Raw genomic sequence first — 23,901 nt, forward strand, 5'->3', positions numbered from 1 at the left:
TTCGACAAAGACATCTTTGCTATAATAATTTGACCTGTAGTTCATTCCCTACTCAGGGACGAGACCCAAAAGGGAAATTTGGTCATATTTGAAATCACTTGAGATCTCAACCCTATAACAGACAAAATTCACCAATGCTACATGTACCTTTAATGGTAATGTTTGTCAGGTTAAACTTAGGGTCCCTTTGTACTTGCATGGAAACGGAAGCGATCTACGCCCTATAACGACACATAACACATCATAAGTGCTTGTCATGAAACTGTCTAGATCGCCATCCAATAACCAATCGCTTGCTTGCAAAGCATTCAGAGATCTGCCAGGATTACTCTAGGGCTCTGGTCCTGTAGTGTAGAATTAGTCTCTGGGTAATAACATAGAGACAGGTGAAATCGATCCCTATAACCAATAAACAACATCTATGTAGATTTAAACAATATTTACTATGAAGCGTCATAAGTCCCTTTGACTTTGGATTTAATTGTTGTAGAAGCATAATGTAGTTCCTACTTGGGCTGGTCACGAAATAGGGTACATTGGGTGTTTAAGTATTTGAAAGCCTACTCCCCCTGTTAATAATGCCGTGTAAGCAATATGTTTGTGTTTAGAGGCTACACAATGGAAGTGTCAATATAACGATACACAATGTACAGCGCTAGCTCAGTGACACAGGTGGATTCTATTACAGGTAATAAAGGATACACAAATAGCAAGGTAATTGTTTTAATTGAACACGTATATACGCATTATGTACATGCATGTGTCCGAATGGTCTTAATGAGACAGTTCATAGGTAATATGTCGAAATGCATATTGGTATTTTCTGATTGGATAATATCTGTACACTGGTGCATGTGTTTACACCTTGGACGTATACCAATAACAATAAAAGTAATGACGTTTTACAACGATGTTGTTGCATCATCAACGCTGACATACTCGTCTGTCAATTCTTCGTCATGTGCACTTTTTATTCCTGCAATCTCCTCTTCCTCCTGAAAACATACGAAAATACATTAGATTAATTGAAGTTTGTATAATGTTCATGTTTGAGAAAACACTGTTAAATATCCATGTTAATCCCTCTTTCATCAAACGATTACACATTAACACGTGACGTATATCGGTAGACGGTGAGTACGGAAAGGTCAATTTGAGACATAATTTAAGCATGAAACTGTATTGATAATGATATCAAACTATTGCCAACTCGCATTTGGCAGTCGTATTCATTATAAATGTCAAGTAGAGACTATAAATTAACTATCGAAGGGATTAACTGTTTCCAGTTAGCTGTCATACTTACAATTAATACCAAATGAAAGCACCCAAAGCTTCTTGATTCACAATAACTGTTACAAAGCTTGAAACACCGTTTACTATCGGTGTAACACAACATTCCGGATACTGCTGGGCTATGTTTGTATATAGCCAAGGAAATATATTTTCGTAATTTTTATCATGCAACGTAATATACTAAAATACATCGTTACAAGTTTACCCTTAAACCCCAGATCGAGGCGCACTCAAAGTGATAGTAATATCCCGATACCTCTATGGAGCATATATAGATATCCGGTCTGAAGAAATATCTTAGTGTTTGGTTCCTCTATGGAGTATATATATATCCGGTCTGAAGAAATATCTTAGTGTTTGGTTCCTCTATGAGCATATATATATATATCCGGTCTGAAGAAATATTTTAGTGTCTGGTACCTCTATGGAGCATATATATATATCCGGTCTGAAGAAATATCTTAGTTTTTGGTTCTTCTATGGAGCATATAGATATAAATCCGGTCTGAAGAAATATCTTAGTGTCTGGTTCCTCTATTGAGCATATAGATATATATCCGGTCTGAAGAATTATCTTAGCGTCTGGTTCCTCTATGGAGCATATAGATATATATCCAGTCTGAAGAAATATCTTAGTGTCTGGTTCCTCTATGGAGCATATAGATATATATCCAGTCTGAAGAAATATCTTAGTGTCTGGTTCCTCTATGGAGCATATATAGATATCCGGTCTGAAGAAATATTTTAGTGTCTGGTACCTCTATGGAGCATATATATATAATATCCGGTCTGAAGAAATATCTTAGTGTCTGGGTCCTCTATGGAGCATATAGATATATATCCGGTCTGAAGAAATATCTTAGTTTTTGGTTCTTCTATGGAGCATATAGATATAAATCCGGTCTGAAGAAATATCTTAGTGTCTGGTTCCTCTATGGAGCATATATAGATATCCGGTCTGAAGAAATATTTTAGTGTCTGGTACCTCTATGGAGCATATATATATATCCGGTCTGAAGAAATATCTTAGTGTTTGGTTCCTCTATGGAGTATATATATATATCCGGTCTGAAGAAATATCTTAGTGTTTGGTTCTTCTATGGAGCATATAGATATAAATCCGGTCTGAAGAAATATCTTAGTGTCTGGTTCCTCTATGGAGCATATAGATATATATCCGGTCTGAAGAAATATCTTAGTGTCTGGTTTCTCTATGGAGCATATAGATATATATCCGGTCTGAAGAAATAACTAAGTGTCTGGTTCCTCTATGGAGCAAAGATATATATATCCGGTCTGAAGAAATATCTTAGTGTTTGGTTCCTCTATGGAGCATACAGATATATATCCGGTCTGAAGAAATATCTTAGTGTTTGGTTCCTCTATGGAGCATATAGATATATATCCGGTCTGAAGAAATATCTTAGTGTCTGGTTCCTCTATGGAGCATATATAGATATCCGGTCTGAAGAAATATCTTAGTGTCTGGTACCTCTATGGAGCATGCCAGTGTCACATAAATACATATCCTATTATCACAAAGTAAAACCAAAGTACCGGAAGGTATATGACGAATAAAAGATATGTACAACGTATAGATCATCTAAATCATGGTGTAGCACGGTCTCTGTTTCATAAATTTACTTACAACTGTCTCTTTGTTTCTGGAAGAATGCGATATTAATGCATACAGTCGTTTCCAGAAATGCAATTGTAGATTTTCAGGTACTTTATCTTCTTCAGTTTTACCTTTAAATTAGAGCAAAACGAATATAAAGTTAAAAAATTAATCATAAGAATATACGTCAGAATTCGCCTGTTAATTTTTCATGAAAATACAAATCAGGTTTAAAAAGGAATAAAATGGAGTAAATTGCTAGCTAGCAATCAACACAACACCTCCAATATCCGTCGAGTATATTTATAAAACCGAAGGTAGGTTTCTATTATTTTCAGTGTATCATATGAATCATTAAACCGGAATACATATTTCTATATATTACCTGGGACTGTATAATCGACCACTCTGGGACAGTACAAACATAAATATGCATGCTTTTTTGTACAATTTGTCTTTATTTTGAAAAACAATACCTTTTTATGAAGCTAATTGATATTTCATTCTCTAACGTGGCATAACTTATTTATCACCAAACTTGGGATTGTAATCTCCTGATTTCAGAGTGCATGACATTGTTGGCTACAGAACTCTTAATGACATATCAATGATTGATGGATACACCAACTGTGGAAAAGGGGAAGGGGTTTAATGAACTCGCACCACAGCCAAGGGATATACAACCCAAAAGAAAGACTAGGGCCGTTTTCGTTGATCGCGGTCCGAACAGTTGAACCGGTTGGACCAGATTTGTTCGTTTCACCGAAATAAGGTCGGACCCAGTAATCTGAATCTGCTTTCAGACGAGCATTGACCAAGCCCTGCAAGGCCTACATAAACTTTTGCAGGTCCGCCAGGATTTTACCTAAAAATGTTACATTTAAAAACGGACGTACCGGTTGTTTCGCCTAACAAACAGGCCCCAGGTAATCGCCTCATACTATATTCCTTGGGGTATAGCCAGGTATTCTTTTATTGATTCTGCACAGGAACATCAATACGAATACTAAACAATACACTAATATGTATATAGCAATTCGACCCTGCGTCACGTCAGATGATTGATAAAATCCATGTTCATTATATAGATATATAACCCTACTTATGTTGCTTTACTGACATTTGATATCATGTTCACAATTCTTGCCCAGTTTAAAACAGATATAATGAACCATATTTCATAAGCTATATCAGCTACATATATTTCGACGTCCCCTTCGTGGTTTTTCTTTGCAATTCTTGTATGGCTCACTCAATTTTCCGCCAGATTCCTTTTAATGCCAAAATCTGATTGGACAAATGGTGGCATTATTTGAACTGTTATAATAAACATTTTACACGTGTCAAAATAATCAAATCGTTTTGAAGGGATATACATATATCACAGCGGGGAAGCCCGTGCACCTTAAACATAAAAACAGAGTTAGAATGAGAGAGGAATACTTACCGGTCATCAAGCTGACCACAAGACCGATGACCACCACTGTGAGAATACCTATTGAACTGAACCATATGTAGGACACACCATACAGCTTATCTAGACCAGTCCTGAAAATGAGACCAAGCAATATACCGCTACTTACTATTTGTATCTTAAGTATGATTTAAGACAGCTCAATCTATTATAAATAGCATTGATAAAAAAATACACAAAACTTAGCGTCAGGGATCTAAACTCGCATGTATTATGATTTAATTTAACTCAGAAATAACAACACAACACGGGATTATTTATGACGTATTGCGTTCCTCCTTCATGAAGTCACAAAACGGGTTGCAACAAGCCCGATTTTATGCCAGTATGTACGTTATGCATCAGACATGTAAGCAAAGATCCAGCATTATACTATACAAATGGTATAATCATTATTGTTGAAACAAAAAGGAAGCGCACTGTCAGACAATTTTAATGATGTATTACAAAGTAATCGGCCCTCAGACTGACGCTACCTAAAGCTCCTCAGACCTATACCAGGTCCGTATACAACCAGTTTATAAAATAACTCAACATACAAATAGAATAAAGAAATATTTGTTGCATTTGTTTAATTCAACATTAAAAAATGTAAAGTCAGGTGTACATCACTCAGTGTACAATTACAATTAAAAATATATAATTTGAATTGCTTTCAATTAAACCTATTTTAATGTAAAATGTAAAACTTGCATATTATTAAAATGTCAGGCTGATAAATATCGTTCTCAGCTTGCACTGTGTCATTTTCAACGTACAGCTCTGCAGATATGGGCATGCTTCCATCACAGGTCGACAGTTCTGACATTGATTCTGTGACTGTGGGGATTGAAGATACCATGGACAGTGTAGTGTTCAGTAATGACGTCGACGTCTGGTTTTCAGCAAAGCAACCCGCGGTGCTCGTTGAAAGTTTGAAATTTTGTGGCTGTCTGACGTACTTTCCGATTCCTAGCCATATTGGAAAAACGAATCCCATGACGCCACCAGCCAGAGCACCCTGCAGTTAAAGGTTAACGTTAAAACAACTGTTAGATATAAACTTTGCGATTTTGGCATCTTTAGACGTGTTTACCATATCCTGGACCACCCATTACTGACATGTGTTCATGGATTGACATGTGATATTTCATGGAAACATTGACTTTTGACCTGGTTAAGTCTTTTTGTTTTCTACGTTCATGATATCTTCCCTTTTATTTTGATGTATTTGCGGTACATAATGCCATTGTTGAATGTTCGTGTGGAGATTTAAATTTCATTCTGGGTTTTTTGTGTGTATATGGAATTATACAAATATTTGAATAATTTATTTATACAATTCTTGACTACAATCTACCAAGATTCAAAAGTTTTCAAACGCTTTAAACCTTGGCTTGTTGTTATGCCTATTTTGAGCTAACGCGTGGGCTTGGATGGATACAACATTACAACTTACAATCCAGTTTGCACTGGTAAAGCACGCCCCCAGAATGAATACGCCGACTAAAGGAGCGCCTATAGCACCATTGAAGGTCAAGGAGGCCTAAAATACAAACACATGATGGTGTTACACCAATGAAATCTTAGTATTGAAAGAAAGGTTCTCGATAATATTTGGCAAAATTGCTTGATCTTAAAGTAATGAGCATTGTGGTCGTTATTCAGGCATTAAACACGTTCGGAACTTTCCATAGTTGCAATCAGATAAGTACATATCACAAACGCATAACACATGCTATTATGTATGTAAGTGATACGTAAAACTGCCAAATTTGGCGGTTACAAATCTTAAACACAATGTTCCAGTGGCTTAAAGACGCACGGATGAAAGGTTTGTAAAACACTTTAATTACAAAAAGTAATTCTTCTATAAAAAGGTATCTTCAATTTTTTCACATAGTATCAGGTATACTATTTTTTGCATGATTTATATTTATTCTTTATTCGTAAAAAATATTATTCGTTCAATGTATTATATATGTATAATCATATTAGTATTATTGTTACTTTTTTTCTTTTTAGAAAGAAAACTGCGCACAAATCTTAAAGTTGAGGTATAAATAAATAATAGTAGAGTTAGTAGTAATGATAATAAAGGTATGATATGAGGAACACACATGGAGTATCATGTGCTAGCCATTCGTACCTGAAGGACAGTTCCTCCCATTTGTTCCACGACAAATGCCATCCCAACTCCCAAACAACCAAACATTACAGCTGTTTATTTGGTATCGTGGGAAAGAAAAGTTCAGCGTAGGTCAGTAGATATTGAAAAGTACGAAATGCGGTGAAGGATAAAGAAATAAATATTGGCGAAAATAAAACCATATAGTTAGGCATGTTGTATAATAAGAAAAGAAACACAATTGGTGCATGTTAGGAATAAGGAAATAGAACATTGAAATATAAAGATTAAATTAAGCGAGAAAGTAGGCAGAATTAGTTTCAAAGTAAAAATAGTTAAACTTCCACAAATATACAGTAAAAGTATCAAAGGGGGCATTGAAACATGAAAAAATGTTTTAAGAAAGAGGTTGACTACGTAGGGATTCAGCGATGTGGCAAATGAATCAAGAAGCATAGCAAGGAGGCTTTACTTATGATGTTAAAGCTAAAATTAGATATTACCGAGAGACTTTGTTATCCGTGTAGCTGTTGCCTCCTCCACACGCTTTATCCTAACTTTGAGGAAGTCCTCCCACATCACAGCCGCCAAAGAATTCAACATGGATGACACTGAACTGTGAATAGTGTGCGGTATAACATTGTTAAACCCTATCCCAGTATATATGATCAGCGCGGTATAACATTGTTAAACCCTACCCCAGTATATATGATCAGCGCGGTATAACATTGTTAAACCCTACCTCAGTATATATGATCAGCGCGGTATAACATTGTTAAACCCTACCCCAGGATATATGCTCAGCGCGGTATAACATTGTTAAACCCTACCCCAGTATATATGATCGGCGCAGTATAACATTGTTAAACCCTACCCCAGTATATATGATCAGAGCGGTATAACATTGTTAAACCCTACCCCAGTATATATGATCAGCGCAGTATAACATTGTTAAACCCTACCCCAGTATATATGATCAGCACGTATAACATTGTTAAACCATACCCCAGTATATATGATCAGCGCGGTTTAACATTGTTAAACCATACCCCAGTATATATGATCAGCACTGAATATAGAAGTCATCAGCCTCGAGTTAATCCAGATCCCAGTCTGATCATTTTACAACAAAACAACGCAAACATGTCATCTAAAACATTGCCAAAACTATTGAAATTTGTAAGTCAACTTACATGAATAGGGGTTCCAAATGATGGGGTGATATTTTTATTTAATAATCAGTTAATATATCTTATAATGAGTACAAAACGAATGAAAATTGAACAGTAAAAACAACGGAACTATTTCAAACGGCGACGTCATTTGACGGACTTGCCTGGCAGCAATTCCATTCATCAGTTAATTATTAACGTCATGATGTCATAGCGCATGTAGGCTGTCTTTCCTGAGGAAAAGACAGGGTTATCTTTTCACGGGTCAATTCCTGTCTTTCACGGGCAAGTATGGGATAATTTCCCGTCATTTCATTAATCATTTTTTCTTACTGACAAATAAGTTTAAGTTTTTCACGCTTTTGGGGTTTTTTTGTGTGCATTTTGTTAAATAGTCAGGTGGTTTGTTTTATACAAATCCGTGATGTGCTTGAAATGGGAGAAATTTCGCATAAAGAAAATGTCTATATTCACTGAATTTATTGTGAGCAACCCGACATAGTATCTTTTCTCCTCCTCATCTTATTCTTAGAAATATTTTTTTCTAAATTATTCAATAAATCACAAAAAAGTATATCTTACCTGAGCGCACCACTAAATATACAGGCCACAAACAGGCCAGGTAAGCCAGGTAAATCTGCAAATATCTCCATGACGAAGTATGGTAAAAGCTGAAATATAACATCAGTGTTTTAATACATGCTTATTGCTCTCATTTGAAATTACAATTTTGTTCTTCAGACTGAATTATTTCCTTTTAGTTCTTAATTTATATATAATTTGCCACTGTATAGATAGTTGGGGGTTTGCATGCTCAATTCAATTTTTTGACGAATTGCATTAAGTTGCATAAACAAATGTACATGAATAAAATTCGGCGCACAAATACGTATGGGATATTGATAGGCCAAGATTTTGGAAAATACTGCTAACATCATTGCGTACAAGAATGTGTGTCAGTTATACTATGACGTGTAATAGTACTTTTAAATTTTTACCTGGTTTACGTTTTGGACATCGTTGTTTTTCAGAGGATCGCACGTGGCATAATTTGCATACAAAACCACACCCACCAAAGAACAAAGAGTGATGAGAACGAACATTCCAGGAATGTTACACAGCAAAGCACTGAAATATACAAGACATGTTAAAGGCAAACGAACGTGTAACGAACTAAAGTATCTTTAATGACTGGCCATCTTGTCAAAAGACATGATATTTCCATAATGAATATTCATGAAAATGCATTTGGACAGTCTCACGAATGGAACGCTATATGATCGCTTTGTTTCAGTTTTCATTCAATAGACTAAATGCTTAACTCTACATATACATTGTATATACGTCGTCCTATATTCCAATTTCTAAAATTCTGATTTGACATTTTCTTTAAATATAAAAGTGAGTACCGAAATGTCAACAAAACAACACTTCGGGCTCAATATCCTGACGGTTCACAGACGCCTTGTAAATCTAGGTCAGATCGAACGTATGTCACGTCGTCGTGGAAATAACAGGATTAGTGGCAACACAACAACAAGGTTAACTAATGGGCAACAACAAAAAATATCGACCTTCATTTCACGCAAATAAATAGCTTATTTCCTAACTGTCATATCGGTGACCATAAAGTTTGTCAACAGTCTTCATCAACCTGCCCCTTGGGAAAGCTTGTGCCCTGTGCTTAAGCGGTGTCATCTATACACGGAAATTATCATAGTAGGAGCAAGCTCTTGAGCACGAATCCACTTTGACATGTTATCATCCTAGGCTGGGGTAACAGGTAGGCCTTTATATGATTAATAAAAAACATACATTGGTTTAATTAATCAAATCATTTTAAGAATGATAAAATGCTTACAAAAGTTGAAAATGAGAGGTGATGTTTAACGTTTTTTAAATGAACCCCGATAGTAATATTGCACTTTTGTAACATAATTAGGATTGCATGGCTTAACCTGAACGACAGAGCACATTAACCGATGACTGTGATACAAATAGGTAATTGGAAATACCAACCATGCTGTTAACTAAACAATATATCCATTATATTTGAATAGTAAACAAACGGAATACCTTCATTGACTAAAAAATATTCATTAACTCCTCATAATAATCAATACTTCCCAATCAGGTCAAATTGCATGCCTCAGATTGGACATATGTTGCTATCTCTTAAGTTTGGGCATCATTAGTATGATGATTTATAGGGCTTTATCAGGTGACATTTATATTGACATTCAGGAAATATCAAAGTTCAATTTGACGATAGCCAGCAAAGAAGTAATGGAAAAGAAAATTGCTCCGTTTTATCACGCTTTTGAATCAATATGTTGAGGATTCCAAAAATAAAGATTCAAAAAGAAGATGGGCCCAGTATATCTAGAAGATGGGCCCAGTATATCTAGAAGATGGGCCCAGTATATCTAGAAGATTGGCCCAGTATATCTAGAAGATGGGCCCAGTATATCTAGAAGGAAATAAAAAGGCAAAATATAGCTCAAAAGACAGATCGCTTTTAGCTATATACAAATAACTTAATATAGCGTCCTACATTTATCTAGGGAAAATAGGCCACTCTAAGGCGTTTTACATGTTTAATTCATATGCATGCAATTCATACAATCAATTTAAGCAATTTATACGGTGATTTGATTTCACTGTAAATCAGTGAGGTTTTGATAAGCTTACACTTCATGATGATAATGAGATTTTTTAGCTTATCTTGAAAGGGAAAGTAGTAAGAAAATATATATAACAGGATCAGCACACAAAGACAAAAAATCGAAGTCAAACTCGAATATATTATCCTGTTCCATGTATCTGGTCGCATGGCCAAAGATATGTACATATGATAGGATAGATATCAAAATATGTCATCAGCAGTGACATCAATGTATAAAAGAGGGTTTAGTCCTCTTAGATTATCGCTACATTGCTTGTTATTAAATATGTTTCAATGGTATCATGAAAAGGTTGTATTAAATTTCATTAACCTCGTGACACGTACCGGTAAATTATGTATACTGTCGCTTATTATAGAAGGAGATTCGGTTGAGTTCAATACGAATATTTACAGAAATAGCAAGCTTCGAGTAAATGGTCTTCATTAGTATCTATTTACTGGTAATAACAGTGTTGTCATGCGTCATTTATTTGACGGCATTCCATTGTAAGCATTGAATAAATTATTAAACGGTTTATATCCAAAATTGTAATATAGTATATATATTACATGACACCATTCGAAACGTTTCATTTTTCCTTTGTAAAGATTGACAACAAACCTGCATTTTACCATTAGAACACACGATACTCACAATTTCGCGTCCTTCAGGGACTTGGCTGACGAGAATCTCTGTACCATCTGTTGGTCGACCGTGTACGGTGGTAGCCATACAAAATATATACCGACGACAAGTGACCAGAACGAGTGACGAACTTGAGGGTCTGGGTCAAAGCTGAACAAAATATGAAGTATCTTATTAATAACGGGTTTAATTGGAGGGGTGTTATTATCGTGCGAAGAGCAGACTTTATGGCATGCTTGTTTTAATAGATTGTAAGAAAACGAAACATAATTGAAGATGTAATATGTCAGCAATGATTTTCCGTCTGTAATGCAAAGAATATTTAAGTAAAATACGTTTTTGAACTGAAGGAACTGATGTGAATATTGAAATTACTACAAAATAATATCTACTGTACAGTTAATGTTATAATAAAGGTTATGTTTGTGTAAACATATTGCCTATTATATCTTCTCGATTGCTATTTTTTTCACCTATACCCATGTAACACTTAAAGAGCCCTGTCTCACTGCAGGTAAAACACTGGATGCTTCAATAGCAATTTTCGTACATACAGTTACCTTCAATTAACTTCGATTTGTATATAACTTGTTATTGAGGTATTTTGATTAGGAAGACAATGACATAAAGACCGGGGTTCGAGTCCTCGTCTTTCCCCTCTGCATTTCTACCCTACCCTGTCACCAGAATACGACATAATGCCCTTTTTATATTAATATTTCATCTAAACATAAGAAAAAGTATTTAACGTCTCTTTGAAAGAGATCTGCCTTAATATAGTCTTTAAAACGTACTTGAAAAACTCTATTCTGTTACCATCGTACGCAATTTTCCATATTTCAGTCAGTCCTCCAATTCGAATAGATCCCTGCAACGACAACAGCAACCACATTAAAGAATGTGAAATTTCTTCAAGTATTGTGTTGTTATCGTGGTACTGTTTAAAGCGAAAGTGTTAAATCAATAAAACTTAAAAAAAATACAAATTAAGTAAAAAAGTTTTGCTATCTCAAAGGCTACTTTTTTCTTTCACAGCGAAATATTAGAATGAAAACAGGGGCAAACATGATTCATACTACATGTATCTTAAAGTATTGTCTCATCAACGACCACAGTCATTAGGTGTGGACAGTCACTCTATAATACTGAAAATAAAACGCATACCTTATTGAGTATTAAGCAGTTTTGCGGAAGCGCTGGTGACAAAGGGTTGACGTTATAACATGATTGTTATCATCAAGGATAAAGATTCAGGAGAACGTACCGAGGTGTGAAAGCCTACAGAAACATATTCTGATAACAATATTTATGTAAATATATTTATTCAAAGTAGAGGTGTTTACATTATCTTAATATAACGTGTTCGATGTAATACAAGTGTACTCTAGCCATCAGCATTAGAAATCAGACATAAATGCTGGTATACTTCACATGAATATCATGAATATGAGCAATAATTATTGAACGAATGAAAATGAAAGAATGAAGAGAACTGAAAGTGAAACGAGTGTAAGGTGAAAAAGAGTGAATAAAGGAACATAGATGTACACATGTATACTAACCTGTATCAAGACAGCTACCATACCGGCCAGCATTACAACTGTCTGGAACACGTCGGTCCAGATCACGGCTCTCATACCTCCCTTTGAGAGTGGAAAAGAGAGAGGTTTACAGTGGCGCCTTAATATTCCCACAACCTCCAACTCTAGCAAACGTTGTTAACGCTTGGAATGGCATGCTTACTGGGAAAAGTTTGTAAAAAATGGCATGATTACTGGGAAAAGTTTGTAAAAAATAGCTTCTTAAACTGACCAGATAACGGAATAACCGGATTAATGGTACCTGGATTAGTGATGCTCGAATGAACAAATATTTGTTATATAATCTGTTTATTAAGTGATATGTTGTGCATATACCAGAGCGTTTAAATATCGAAAAAAGTGTTTTTCGTTGCATTTGCACAGGACACATTGAGTCTTCGACATCCGTTTCATATAAACAAAACACCTGCTTTTCCAACTTACACAGTTAGTACTTACCAATGTCGTATAGAATGTGCATACCCCGCCAACCATGAGAATGATTGCCCAAACAGGGAAGTTGGTAACTAAAAATAAAATGACACAAACAACTCACAATGAAATCGCTGACCTAGAATGGTCAGACCCACTAACGAGAACTCCTATACTGGGAAACTCAGATAGTATATCAACAAACGCTGTTTCAGTTTATCACTGTGTTTTCAATCCTCAACAACGGTATCTCATATTTTCAGTATTTATAATAAACTAAAGCTGATATGCACTGTAATAATATATTAGCATTTTTCGTTTTGATATCATTATAACGTCAGACCGAACAGCACATGGAAGCAAAAACAAAGGGGAATTTCCTCTTGAGTTTTGACATATAAATGTTCACACGAATATGAATTTGTGCAGGTTTTGTATATGTTAAAAAATAAAAACATCACACCCGTTACCATTTCATCTTAATTTGATAAATCTAGGAAAAAAATGGTCGATAAAAAGTGCATGTTATGTGGACGCATTTGCAGCCCATATGCAGAAAATGTCCAGGGGTCGTTTACACCTTTGTACAGAAGGAAGCCGGATAGAGCTGTATTATCTATGTAATGATGCCTTCGATTCGTTCATACATAGCTAATGAACGTGAAACAAGTAGTAATATATCCCTGTTCCTCGTACTCGAATTTGGCAAAACGTTATACCACAAAGTAGCGCTGCCCAACTTGGTAAAGGCTTAAATTTCTAGCAAGAGTGATCACACTTCACTACATCAAAACAAATAACAGATCACATCCTGTTCCGATGAAGCGATAGTGTTTTAGTTGTTGCTGATATTTCTTCGAAATTGTTTAATTTCAAAGAATGATAAAGGAGTTCAGGGTCATAACGACTCATAAGTTTGTTTGTGAATGCATTGTTTAACTCGATATGACTAACAAGTTATGGTCCAGATGGAAATCTGATATGAAGGTATGTTAATATTCACTTTACCACCAAATCAATAGAAAAAAATAATTTTTCAAAATATCTTGACGATTCTATATTGATGTCTATTCAGGTGCATCATCACTAAACTGTTATATTTACCCGCACTTAAAGCCGTGGAAGGTCCGTACAGAACGATACCCATACCAAGAGTCTGTAAATACAATAAACATAGTTCAATATTGTTTCAGGACACAGATAAACTGTGCAATTGGACCTTTCATCTCCCCCTCCTAATATAAAAATAGAGACTGCTGTTACGTCACAAAGTGTGTACTGACAGCGCTTATGAATGTATGCATACATTTTCCTACATATTTAAAGACCCGGAGTTCTTGTCATTCTACTTTATAAACAAAATATAACCTGATCATTAATGTTTTACATACGTAGCTGTTTGACCTAAAATCACGGTTACATCCCCCTTAATACTTATTATCGAACCGTACGTCAAGTGGAAGGGATCTGTTTCTTATATAAGGCTAAATTAAAATGTTTAAAGATAATGGCTTAATTGATACACGCCAATTACTTTCTCATTGTCTGGTCTGTCATAGCCACTAGGTAAAATAGAGATAACGGCATTTTTCTTTATATTGTATATTCTATGCACTTATTCATTTATATTCATCTCATATCACATACTACTAATGTGAAGTTTTTGCAATTTATATTATGATAGAATACATGGAATATATACAGTAGAAACAACCTTTTAATCCGTACCGTTATTCGCCAATCAAGAGTTACAATCTGGTAACTTTGTACTCGATTGAAATCCTTGGACAAATGTGGTATTTATCAAAAGTAAAAAAATAAAAACTATGCACACACTTCACACTATTCCGTCGTTTAGTATATAGTGAAAATATAATAACGAAATTACATATCTATAATCCTCAGTGTAACAAATGTGTATTCATTATAGAATTCAATGGCGTTAAGAATTCATTGCCTCAGCGGTAGGGAAACATTTTTATGTGTTTCCTGAGATTAATGTTACGAAGGCACATACAAATGTAACAGTTTTATTTCAAGGACATGTGATCAATTACATTCATTTAGATACGCTATTATATAAACTGATCTCATTTATATGAAAAAATCATACTTTGAAATTTTTGTCCGAAAACGTTATTTTGTACCGTGCAGTAAAACTGCTTTTTATTGCAAAGCTCGTCAAAAACGCACGCTTGACTCAGATCGCTGATTGTTTGGAATGCAGTAGCAAATAATGGCAGGACGACATAGATATAAACGTATGAAGAACGCAATGAGGTAAAAGTAAATTAACTTAATCGATGTTTCTGATGTTGATTATGATATAAATCAATATCTTATGACTTACTGTACTCTGGACCAGAGTATTTGTAATTCAGTTTTGGTAGATTTTCTCTCTTATGCTTTGTGTTTAGATTTTCTGCATTTCATTGACAAGCTCACGCCAAACATAGTTTGTAACACGAAAACTATTCCATTATTTCATTCAAAAGATAACCCCCTGTATAAATGTGATTTCTGAAAGGTCTTCACAGAGCCAAATAACTTATTAAAACTGAAATCAAATAACCAATCTCTGAAAGAAAACCCTCTAAGAATAAAAGGAATCTTCGTATAATTAGACACTGCAATGTTCTTTTATCTGTAAAATCAATATTAAAGCATTAACGATGAGCCGCATGTCGGGAAATATTTCCATAAAACAAACGACGATCAATACACGTGTATTTGTGACATTCTATGGCGGCGAATCAGGCCAATAAAAAATCATCTCTCGTAGAAAAAGAAAGTCCCAGTGGAAGAACCCAACAAGCAAATATTCTAAATAGTGTACCGAACAATAGAATGTTTTCTTTTGTGATTCATTATCGCATTGTATGGCATCAGTAATGTATCACTTTTTTGTGGTTTCAGTTAGGTTTGTTATCATTGTAGACATACTCACAGCGCGCAGTAGAAACAAGGTCGCTCCAAACAGTCGAACTGACTTCGAATTGAATCGTATTTCAAGGTACTGTAAATAAACACAAGATTTGCTTACATTACATTCTCGCAAACGTATAAATATCATATGCAACTGATTAATATATGTACTTAAGCATTCGATATCTCCCAGATAGAAACTACTTATTTCCAGTGCCACTGAACACAAGCAATACAACATATAAACCGTAATGACTAATTCCGACGTTATTGAACCCACAACTCGCATAATGCGACTATACAAAGAAACATTTTTTCCCCAAATGTTGCGCACTTAATCGCCGTTCTGTGAAGACTACGCGTCTTTAACAGTTGATTTCGACATCGGCATTGCGCAGTAACTGGAATCTGGTAAGACGCTTCAAAATATTCTAGCGTAATAGCTTATTCATGCTGTATACGACATTCTTATTCACGTTCAAATCAGTCAGAAGGTGATATTGCCGTCGTCTTCAAGGCAACCTTAGTGCTAAAACAAATATCAACGAGTAAGGCTTTACTGTTTTAAAGCACATGGTTGGGGCCAAAAAAGGCCGAACTGACTGAAATTTAAAAAAATCTTCTTCTCAAGACCCAGATATGGTAGAATCAAATACTCTTCATAGATGGAAGGGTCTTAAGGCGCTTTACCAAAATTGTGAATTTCTTGACCCTGGGGTCAAGAAACTTTACTATAGTTTATATAGGGAAATCACATTTTGGACCAACATTTGTTTAATTGCCATTGGAGGTAATTCAATTAAGGTTAGCATTATCAGTATTGGGTAGCAGTTTGATGGTACGCACATATCAGCCCTGACTGACCCCCCGGGGCTATTGGGTGGGGCCAAAAAGGGTCGAATTGACTAAAAGGGGCAACATTTATTATTGTTTATATTGGCAAATGAAACTTTGGATATTACATGTTGATAACTTGATTGGAATTTTAACCCTGAGTTGACAGTTTGATACTTTGAAAAATTTGAGCCAGCTTTACTCCCAAGGGTTGTAGGGCGGGGCCAAAAGAAGTTAGTGTGCTAAAATCCTTCATTTTCCTTGTTTAGAATCAGAGGTGCTAGTTTCAAACACTTTTCAGTCTTAAATCTGTATGGTAGATATTGAATAAGGTGGTTTTATCGGTTTTTTTTTGTCACTTTGAATTATATTTCTGTTTATGTTTTAAAAACAAAAATCAACTCCCTGTATAAATATATCAGAAATCAGGTGACCGGTAGGGCCCATGGGCCTCTTGTTTATGAGTACGAATATGGCTAGATTACTACGGTTACACTAAAGTAGGATTTTAAAACAACATTATTCTATTCGAGTATTTTATTGGTTTCATAATAAGACGTCGTTATCCTGTTATTACTGTTGAGATATTTTACACAAGGTTATATCGAGACAAACATGCTGTTGAACCTGGTATGCACTTTCCGATCTACAACAATTTAAATTAGAAAAAACTGTCGCCACAAAAGTATCAGTAAACAAACACAAAAAGGTGTCAGACTGTACACTGACTTTTGCAAGTATAAAATATTGACATATTACAGTACCTGTATCATTCAATGGCATGGCCTTGAAGGACACTATTAAAATCAAAACTCAATGGAAACTTGTATCCAAGTCTCTTTCTGGAGGAAATTATTCCAATATCATAACTGTCATTATATGTTCGTCCAACGAAAACCATACAAGCCATTGTCAGCTGGCCTTGTGTCTACATATTACATAGTACAGTATTCGAGTACTTGTCACGCAGTGTTTGTCACCAATGTTTGTGTAGACGTTGTAACACTAATATGTGTTTGTGAAGCGTTTTTGTTGTTCCGATGCGAAAATCGTTTGGGGTCCGGTCAGGGTGAAGTATTCTCGGTCACTTGATGTATCGAGAGCATGACAGCGAGCACGAGTACACAGTGCTGACCAAAGTACTCTCTCGCCAGCCTGTATTGGTTCTCTGAATATAATTTTACTTAGATATTGCTGTGTCGCTATTCTCAAGTACTCATTTGAACTGCCCCGCTCCCCCGTCCTCCTCGCACTTCGTTTTTTTTACAATTTACTTAAACTTTCTTTTTCTCGCGTTACTATCTCTTTTTTAAAGGTATTTAATGGAACAAAATTATTCAATTCAGAAAACATGTTTTAATTTCTTTGTAAGTCAAAGTATCTTAAACTTTCCATTTTATATCTTTTTTTGTTCAAATTAAAACCAAAATAACTGTGCTATATTTGTTATAGTTTAGGTGCTAGGTTTTGGTAAATATATATAATTGTAGATTTCAAAAATTGCATTTTCATGTTTGTTCTTTATTTGTTATCTTTTAAACACGCAACTTATGTACAAACTAAATCATCTGTATCAAAAATTAAATTTGTCGTTAAGAACTACTTTGGATGCCTGGGCAGTCAATATCAACGATCATGTTGAGAAAATCTGGTATGCTTAACAGCAATTTAAGGTGAAACTTTTATGCATTATATATATTATAAATTACTGAAAGCCAAAACTAAAGTTTCTTTTCTAGGGGTTCGACAGATTGACTTGGAGGCAGGCAACACGGCGATTGAGAAATAACGCAATAGATTTACCTTGAGCGAGGACACATTCTGAACCAAAGAGCGAGATTTTCCTCGCCATTCTGTTCTCGTACCCCTATTCGTGTCAAACGCTTAAAACCCCCCGTTACAATATTTAATATGAGCCGTATATATTGATTTCAGATTAAAATATCGTTACCATATGATCGTTGCTCAGTGAGACCACTCTTCACCATCTGGTTATAACAGGACAAAAATGTTGTTGAACCCATTATGAACTTTCAGAACCAAGCAACAGTGATTTATATCGGAATGAAGCTGTCATTAAAAAGAATGATTAAAAAACCCAGAAAAAGGTGTTAAAAGTACGTTGGCTTTTATTTGATACGACAAACTTTTTTTATATAAAAAATACAATATTGACATATTGATTTATATTTCTAAATGTAGCTTTACCAATCAATGGCATAGCTTAATACGACACTATTATATTCAAAAACCGATAAAAGCTTGTATTTAAGTACCTTTCCTGGAGGAAATAAAAATACAATTGCAAATCAAAACAGTCCTGAAATGTTAATCGAACGGAATATATACACAACCGGTATAGGCTACCCTGTCGTGTGTTCCTAGCTGTTACATAATACAGTATTCAAGTACTTGCCACGCAGTGTTTATCATCAATGTTTGCATTCACGGTGTAACACTAATATGTATTTGTGATGTTTATTTGCTACGCGAAAATCGTTTGGGGTCTGATTAGAGTGAAAGTGGGTATCGAGATTAAGCAATAATACGATAGCACAACGAGGAGAAAAATCCTCGTTCTCTGGCTTGTATTTTTGTTTCCTCCTAGTATCCCCATTGATATATTGTTTCTGAACTTTCTAGCGTCTCCCCTTTATATTATCACTCACTCGATTTTTTCTTCCATTTGCTCGCGTTGCTTTTTCTGCTAGTTCAAATTTATGTCGATGGCATTAAAGTTTTCAATTCAGAAATCTGTTTTATTTACTTTGCTTAAGTCAAATAATCTTAATACTTTAATTGGTATACAGAGAGTAATAGTTTACTTCAATATATTTTTCTTAAAACAAATTCAAAATAACTTGTATGATCATGTTAGTTCTTTATTTTTTAACCTTAAAACATACAACTTACTAATCTGATAATCTGTATTAAAATGAATTTGTCGTCAAGAACTAGTTTGTATGTGAAGCCTGGGTTGTAAATAGCGACAACCCTGTTGTAAAAAGCCTGGTTAGCTTTACAACTTTAGCTTTACAGCCTTTAAACCTACATTTGTAGTGGTTTAACAGAGCGACAGGGAGACAGGCCACATGACAGGGGAGCAAAAACATTATAGAAATACCTTGAGGAAGCAGAAATACCAGACGAGTGACCGATATTTACCTCACCATTGAGTTCTTGTATTCTTGTTTGTATTATATCCTTGATATCCAGCTCCCTCGCACCAATATTTATAAGAGTAGAATATATTGATGTCATATTAAGATGTCATTTCCCTATTATCGTTGCTCTGGAAGATCGTTCTGCACCTCCTGGTTGTGCTGTTGAACCCATTATACACTTTCTTCACCAAGCAACCGCAGTTTATATTGGAACGGAGCTCGCGTTACAAAGTATAAGTAAACAAATACAGACGAAAGTTATCAAAATGTGCATTGGTTTTTTATATGATAAAATCGAAGGCAGCGTATGTTTTGTTCTCGGCTCCGGCAAAAAAGCAATATACTAGTTTAGATGCACCTATTCGTCCCATAGCTTGGCAAAGAATTATAACCCGGCATTTCTCTCCTCCAAGCCGCGCTATTACACGGTTCTGAGTGACGAAAACGCCGGTATCATTGACTGAAGCATCATGGCGGCAGGCAACAACGATCATTGCAACGTAAACCAAACGCAAGGCGACACCCAGCATGTGAGGGAGACCCGCTCCAGAGGCAGAACTCGGACAAAGTATTCCGAGAGTGCATTTTATCTCCCTTTGGAAGGAGAGTTTTGGTCATGCAAGATCTGTAAACAAATGATGACCGATCCCAGCATACAACATATCAAATGTAAAGATGCCGAGATAATTACTGTCTGACATGTAACGATATTGTAGACAAGGAACACGCAGTGATGAGCGTATCGGACTCACTGATTTGGATCTGTGCTTCCTTCGATTTATTCCTGCTTTCTTAAAGTTTTGCCGAATTTGACAAGAAAGTCATATCTAACCAAAACAGGAAACCATGCAGGGAGTTCCATAATGATAAACATGGAACACTTACTTAAACACATACAACTTTGCAAATATACAAACATTTAAATTTGAATCACAGGCTTAGTTATACCTGCCATATACTTCATATATAGCTATGTGTTTTAAACTAACTCATAATTACAGAGTTATGATATCATCAGCAACTGACTTGCAAAGCTAACCAACACCAATCATCATCAAGTTATTCTTTAGAACTGACAGCGGATCGATATGTAAAAAAACTTAAGTTAGAATAAAACCTCAGTATCTGTGTATTAGACTACCTATTCATTTGAATACTTTACAGTTTCTTTTGTAAAAGTCGGTAACCTCTGAAAATTAAAGGCAGAATAAAATTCTGTGTATCAGTGTATAAGATCCAAGATATATATTATTTGAAGATGTCTAATGGCGAAGGGAGATTGAAATAAAAAATACCACCGTTGAAAAATATCTAAGATTGGCCCCGTCGAGAAAAACACGTTTGAAAACATTTTGTATAAAATTTACCCCGGATATTATGATATTTTGTGAAGGCATGTTTTGTTATCCTGTTTTTTTCCAAATACATTCACTTAACACGCTAAAACGGTGAGTGTATCATATGAATTTAAATGACTTTCAAAAAATGAAGGAGAGTCTTTTGAAATATTGACCTTAACCAAAACTCCTACTAATGTAATCTAGTTCCAAATAAAAAGTATAAAACTTTGACTGACCTCCTATCTATTTCCAAAATAATTAACTATACCTCTCACAAATTGTCATTGCTCTGTGATCATATTGTACATACGGGTTAGCATTGCTCTTAAACCAGTATTGCACTTTCCGAATAAAGCAACAGCGACACTTTTGATTTGAATGAAGCAATACTTACAAAGTGTATGTAAACAAATGCAGACGGAAGGTGTTAAACTTTACGTTAACTTTTTTATATTACACAATGCAATTAACAGTTCTAAATAAAAACATTGACATATCGATTTAACTTCTATAAGTACCCATGTCAATCAATTGTCTGACCAAGGACACCATTGAAATCAATTGTCTGATTCTATCTGTTACATAATACATTAATGAGTACTATCCACGCTGTGTTTGTCGTCAATGTTTGTGATGTTTGCTTGTTATTCCTTTACGAACATCGTCTTTGGTTTGGTCAGGGTAAATTATCCTTTCCCGATCTCCTGACGTAATCTCGAGAAGCAAGGCAATACTTCGCCGTTTCTTTTCAAAAGGTCAATGCAATTCTTAACATTATACATACTATTTGTGAGGAATTTGAAACTGTAGACAGTATGGGACTTTCAAGAAGTACTACTTTTGATAAAAAAAAAAACTAATTTTAGATTATCAACTAATTAGCAATCCGTAAATTTTTCATCATTACACAAAATGTGAAATGTTGTTTTTCTATACTTATCGTCACACATATTGAGCAAGACAAATCTTCAATGACCAACTAGACGTGAAAGGTAACCTTTCACATTGCTAAACAAATTTTATCATTGTTAAAAAAGCAGTAAATGACAGTGCTATGCTACCTTGTGGGATATTGATGAATTGAAATATAGCAATCATACCACTCTTACCGCTTGCGGAGGTGGCGGACCCTACTATTTTCAGTAAAGAAATTATGGCATTTCTTTTTTCTCAAAATTCGCAAATATTTCACTGTAAACAGGAAGCATTTTAAGAAGCATATGATCAGCTTAAAGATTTTGTTTTAAAGTTTTGATAGTAATGAAACGGTCCATGGCAATTATATCTTTTCTACTTAATTTAAGCTATTCCCGAATTACAATGTAATACAAGCATGACTTTACATTGAATTTGCATGAAATAAGATATCGCAGGTGATATGAAGTTTGTATATGGACTTTACCTCAAAAACGCTGACAATTTTCAGATTGAAGAGCATGGGTCCAAACAGAAGTGCCCCTGTGAGAGGAGCCAGCATAGCCCCAAACACTGACATCCAGTACTGGGTACCGTATTGGTATATCTCCGCAGGGGTTCCTAACAGGGTGGACGCAGAAAAGAAACTGGCCAATACGGAAAGCGCCACTGGCAGAGATCTCATTTGACGGTCGGCCATTAGAAATTCCCTGTTGGTGGATTGTTTTCCTCCGGAAAAAGCATGAAAAATCCCAATTCCTGCTGAGATCACCAACATGGCAGCAAAAACGGCGTAGTCGGCTGGATGGAATGTTTTGTTCGCCATTATAACACAAACAATACTGATTTGTAAAAGCAGTAGATTTTAAACACAAATGTAGTTCCTGGTAGTGTTGATTTAAGAATACTTCCACTGTTTTATGCATGTTCTAATGAGAAAAACAGAGTATCTCTTTCCATGATTTAACACCGTTATAGATATCTAATATTTTGATTACACATTGGCAAGTACGTTCAACTTGCACACATAAATATGTACGTACGTAGGTGAACAAGTCCAGATAAAAGATAGATTTCACCTCTTTAACAGCAAAAACTGTAACCTATTTCGAAGCCCATTCAACACAACCATTTGTAGATATAAATATGTTAGTACATGCGTTTGATTAAAGTGTGAGATATATATATATTACTTAGACCATGTTTTATAGATTGAGATATTATATGACACGAAGATAAAAGATACAGCTTTCATAAAACGGAAATGAAGATAAATAATATTTGAAAAATAAATTAAAAAAGGGTAAGCTAACTATGCTTTCAATATGCACAAATACAGGTTATCGCTAAAGGTATTCATAGTACGGGATCCAGTCCTTGTAAAACAAGCATTAGCAGCTTATTAATACATTATTAGATATTTTCAGAAAAAGAGTTTTTTTGCGAATTTTGTTAAAGCTGAAAGCAATATATGCTTGTCCTTGGATTCCAAATAAAGACTATCATACATAAAAATACTGATATTTATTTAAATATTGAAAAAAATGAATTTCATAATTTTACTGAGTTAAATAAGGCTGGTAAGGCTTTTAACTTTTCTCTCGTGTAGTATACCTACATATACACAATGGTTCGGTGTTGAGTAAAGGAAGTAGTAAAATTTGTCTTTAAGGCGTCATGCTACCTTATACATTATAGTAGGATTTGAGTTTTAGAGTTATCTCGATTAGAAA

The 23,901-nt window shown here is 35.0% G+C and overlaps 1 protein-coding gene across 1 annotated transcript; it reads right to left on the minus strand.

The window, feature by feature from the left end:
* Positions 1 to 716: 716 nt before the first annotated feature.
* LOC110463895 (sodium-coupled monocarboxylate transporter 1-like) lies at positions 717 to 23,206 on the minus strand. The gene is made up of 16 exons (XM_021518817.1): positions 22,656 to 23,206; positions 15,938 to 16,006; positions 14,095 to 14,146; positions 13,018 to 13,085; positions 12,541 to 12,621; positions 11,773 to 11,846; positions 10,988 to 11,128; positions 8,666 to 8,795; positions 8,250 to 8,338; positions 6,999 to 7,111; positions 6,517 to 6,587; positions 5,827 to 5,913; positions 5,147 to 5,388; positions 4,362 to 4,462; positions 2,945 to 3,045; positions 717 to 995 (listed from the first exon to the last, which is right to left on the minus strand). Exons 1-16 carry the CDS (start codon positions 22,992 to 22,994, stop codon positions 903 to 905), a joined length of 1,851 nt encoding a protein of 616 aa, XP_021374492.1. The 5' UTR covers positions 22,995 to 23,206; the 3' UTR covers positions 717 to 902.
* Between the last annotated feature and the right edge of the window lie 695 nt (positions 23,207 to 23,901).

Source organism: Mizuhopecten yessoensis, unplaced genomic scaffold, assembly GCF_002113885.1.
Source record: "Mizuhopecten yessoensis strain PY_sf001 unplaced genomic scaffold, ASM211388v2 scaffold10939, whole genome shotgun sequence".
NCBI lineage: Eukaryota > Metazoa > Mollusca > Bivalvia > Pectinida > Pectinidae > Mizuhopecten > Mizuhopecten yessoensis.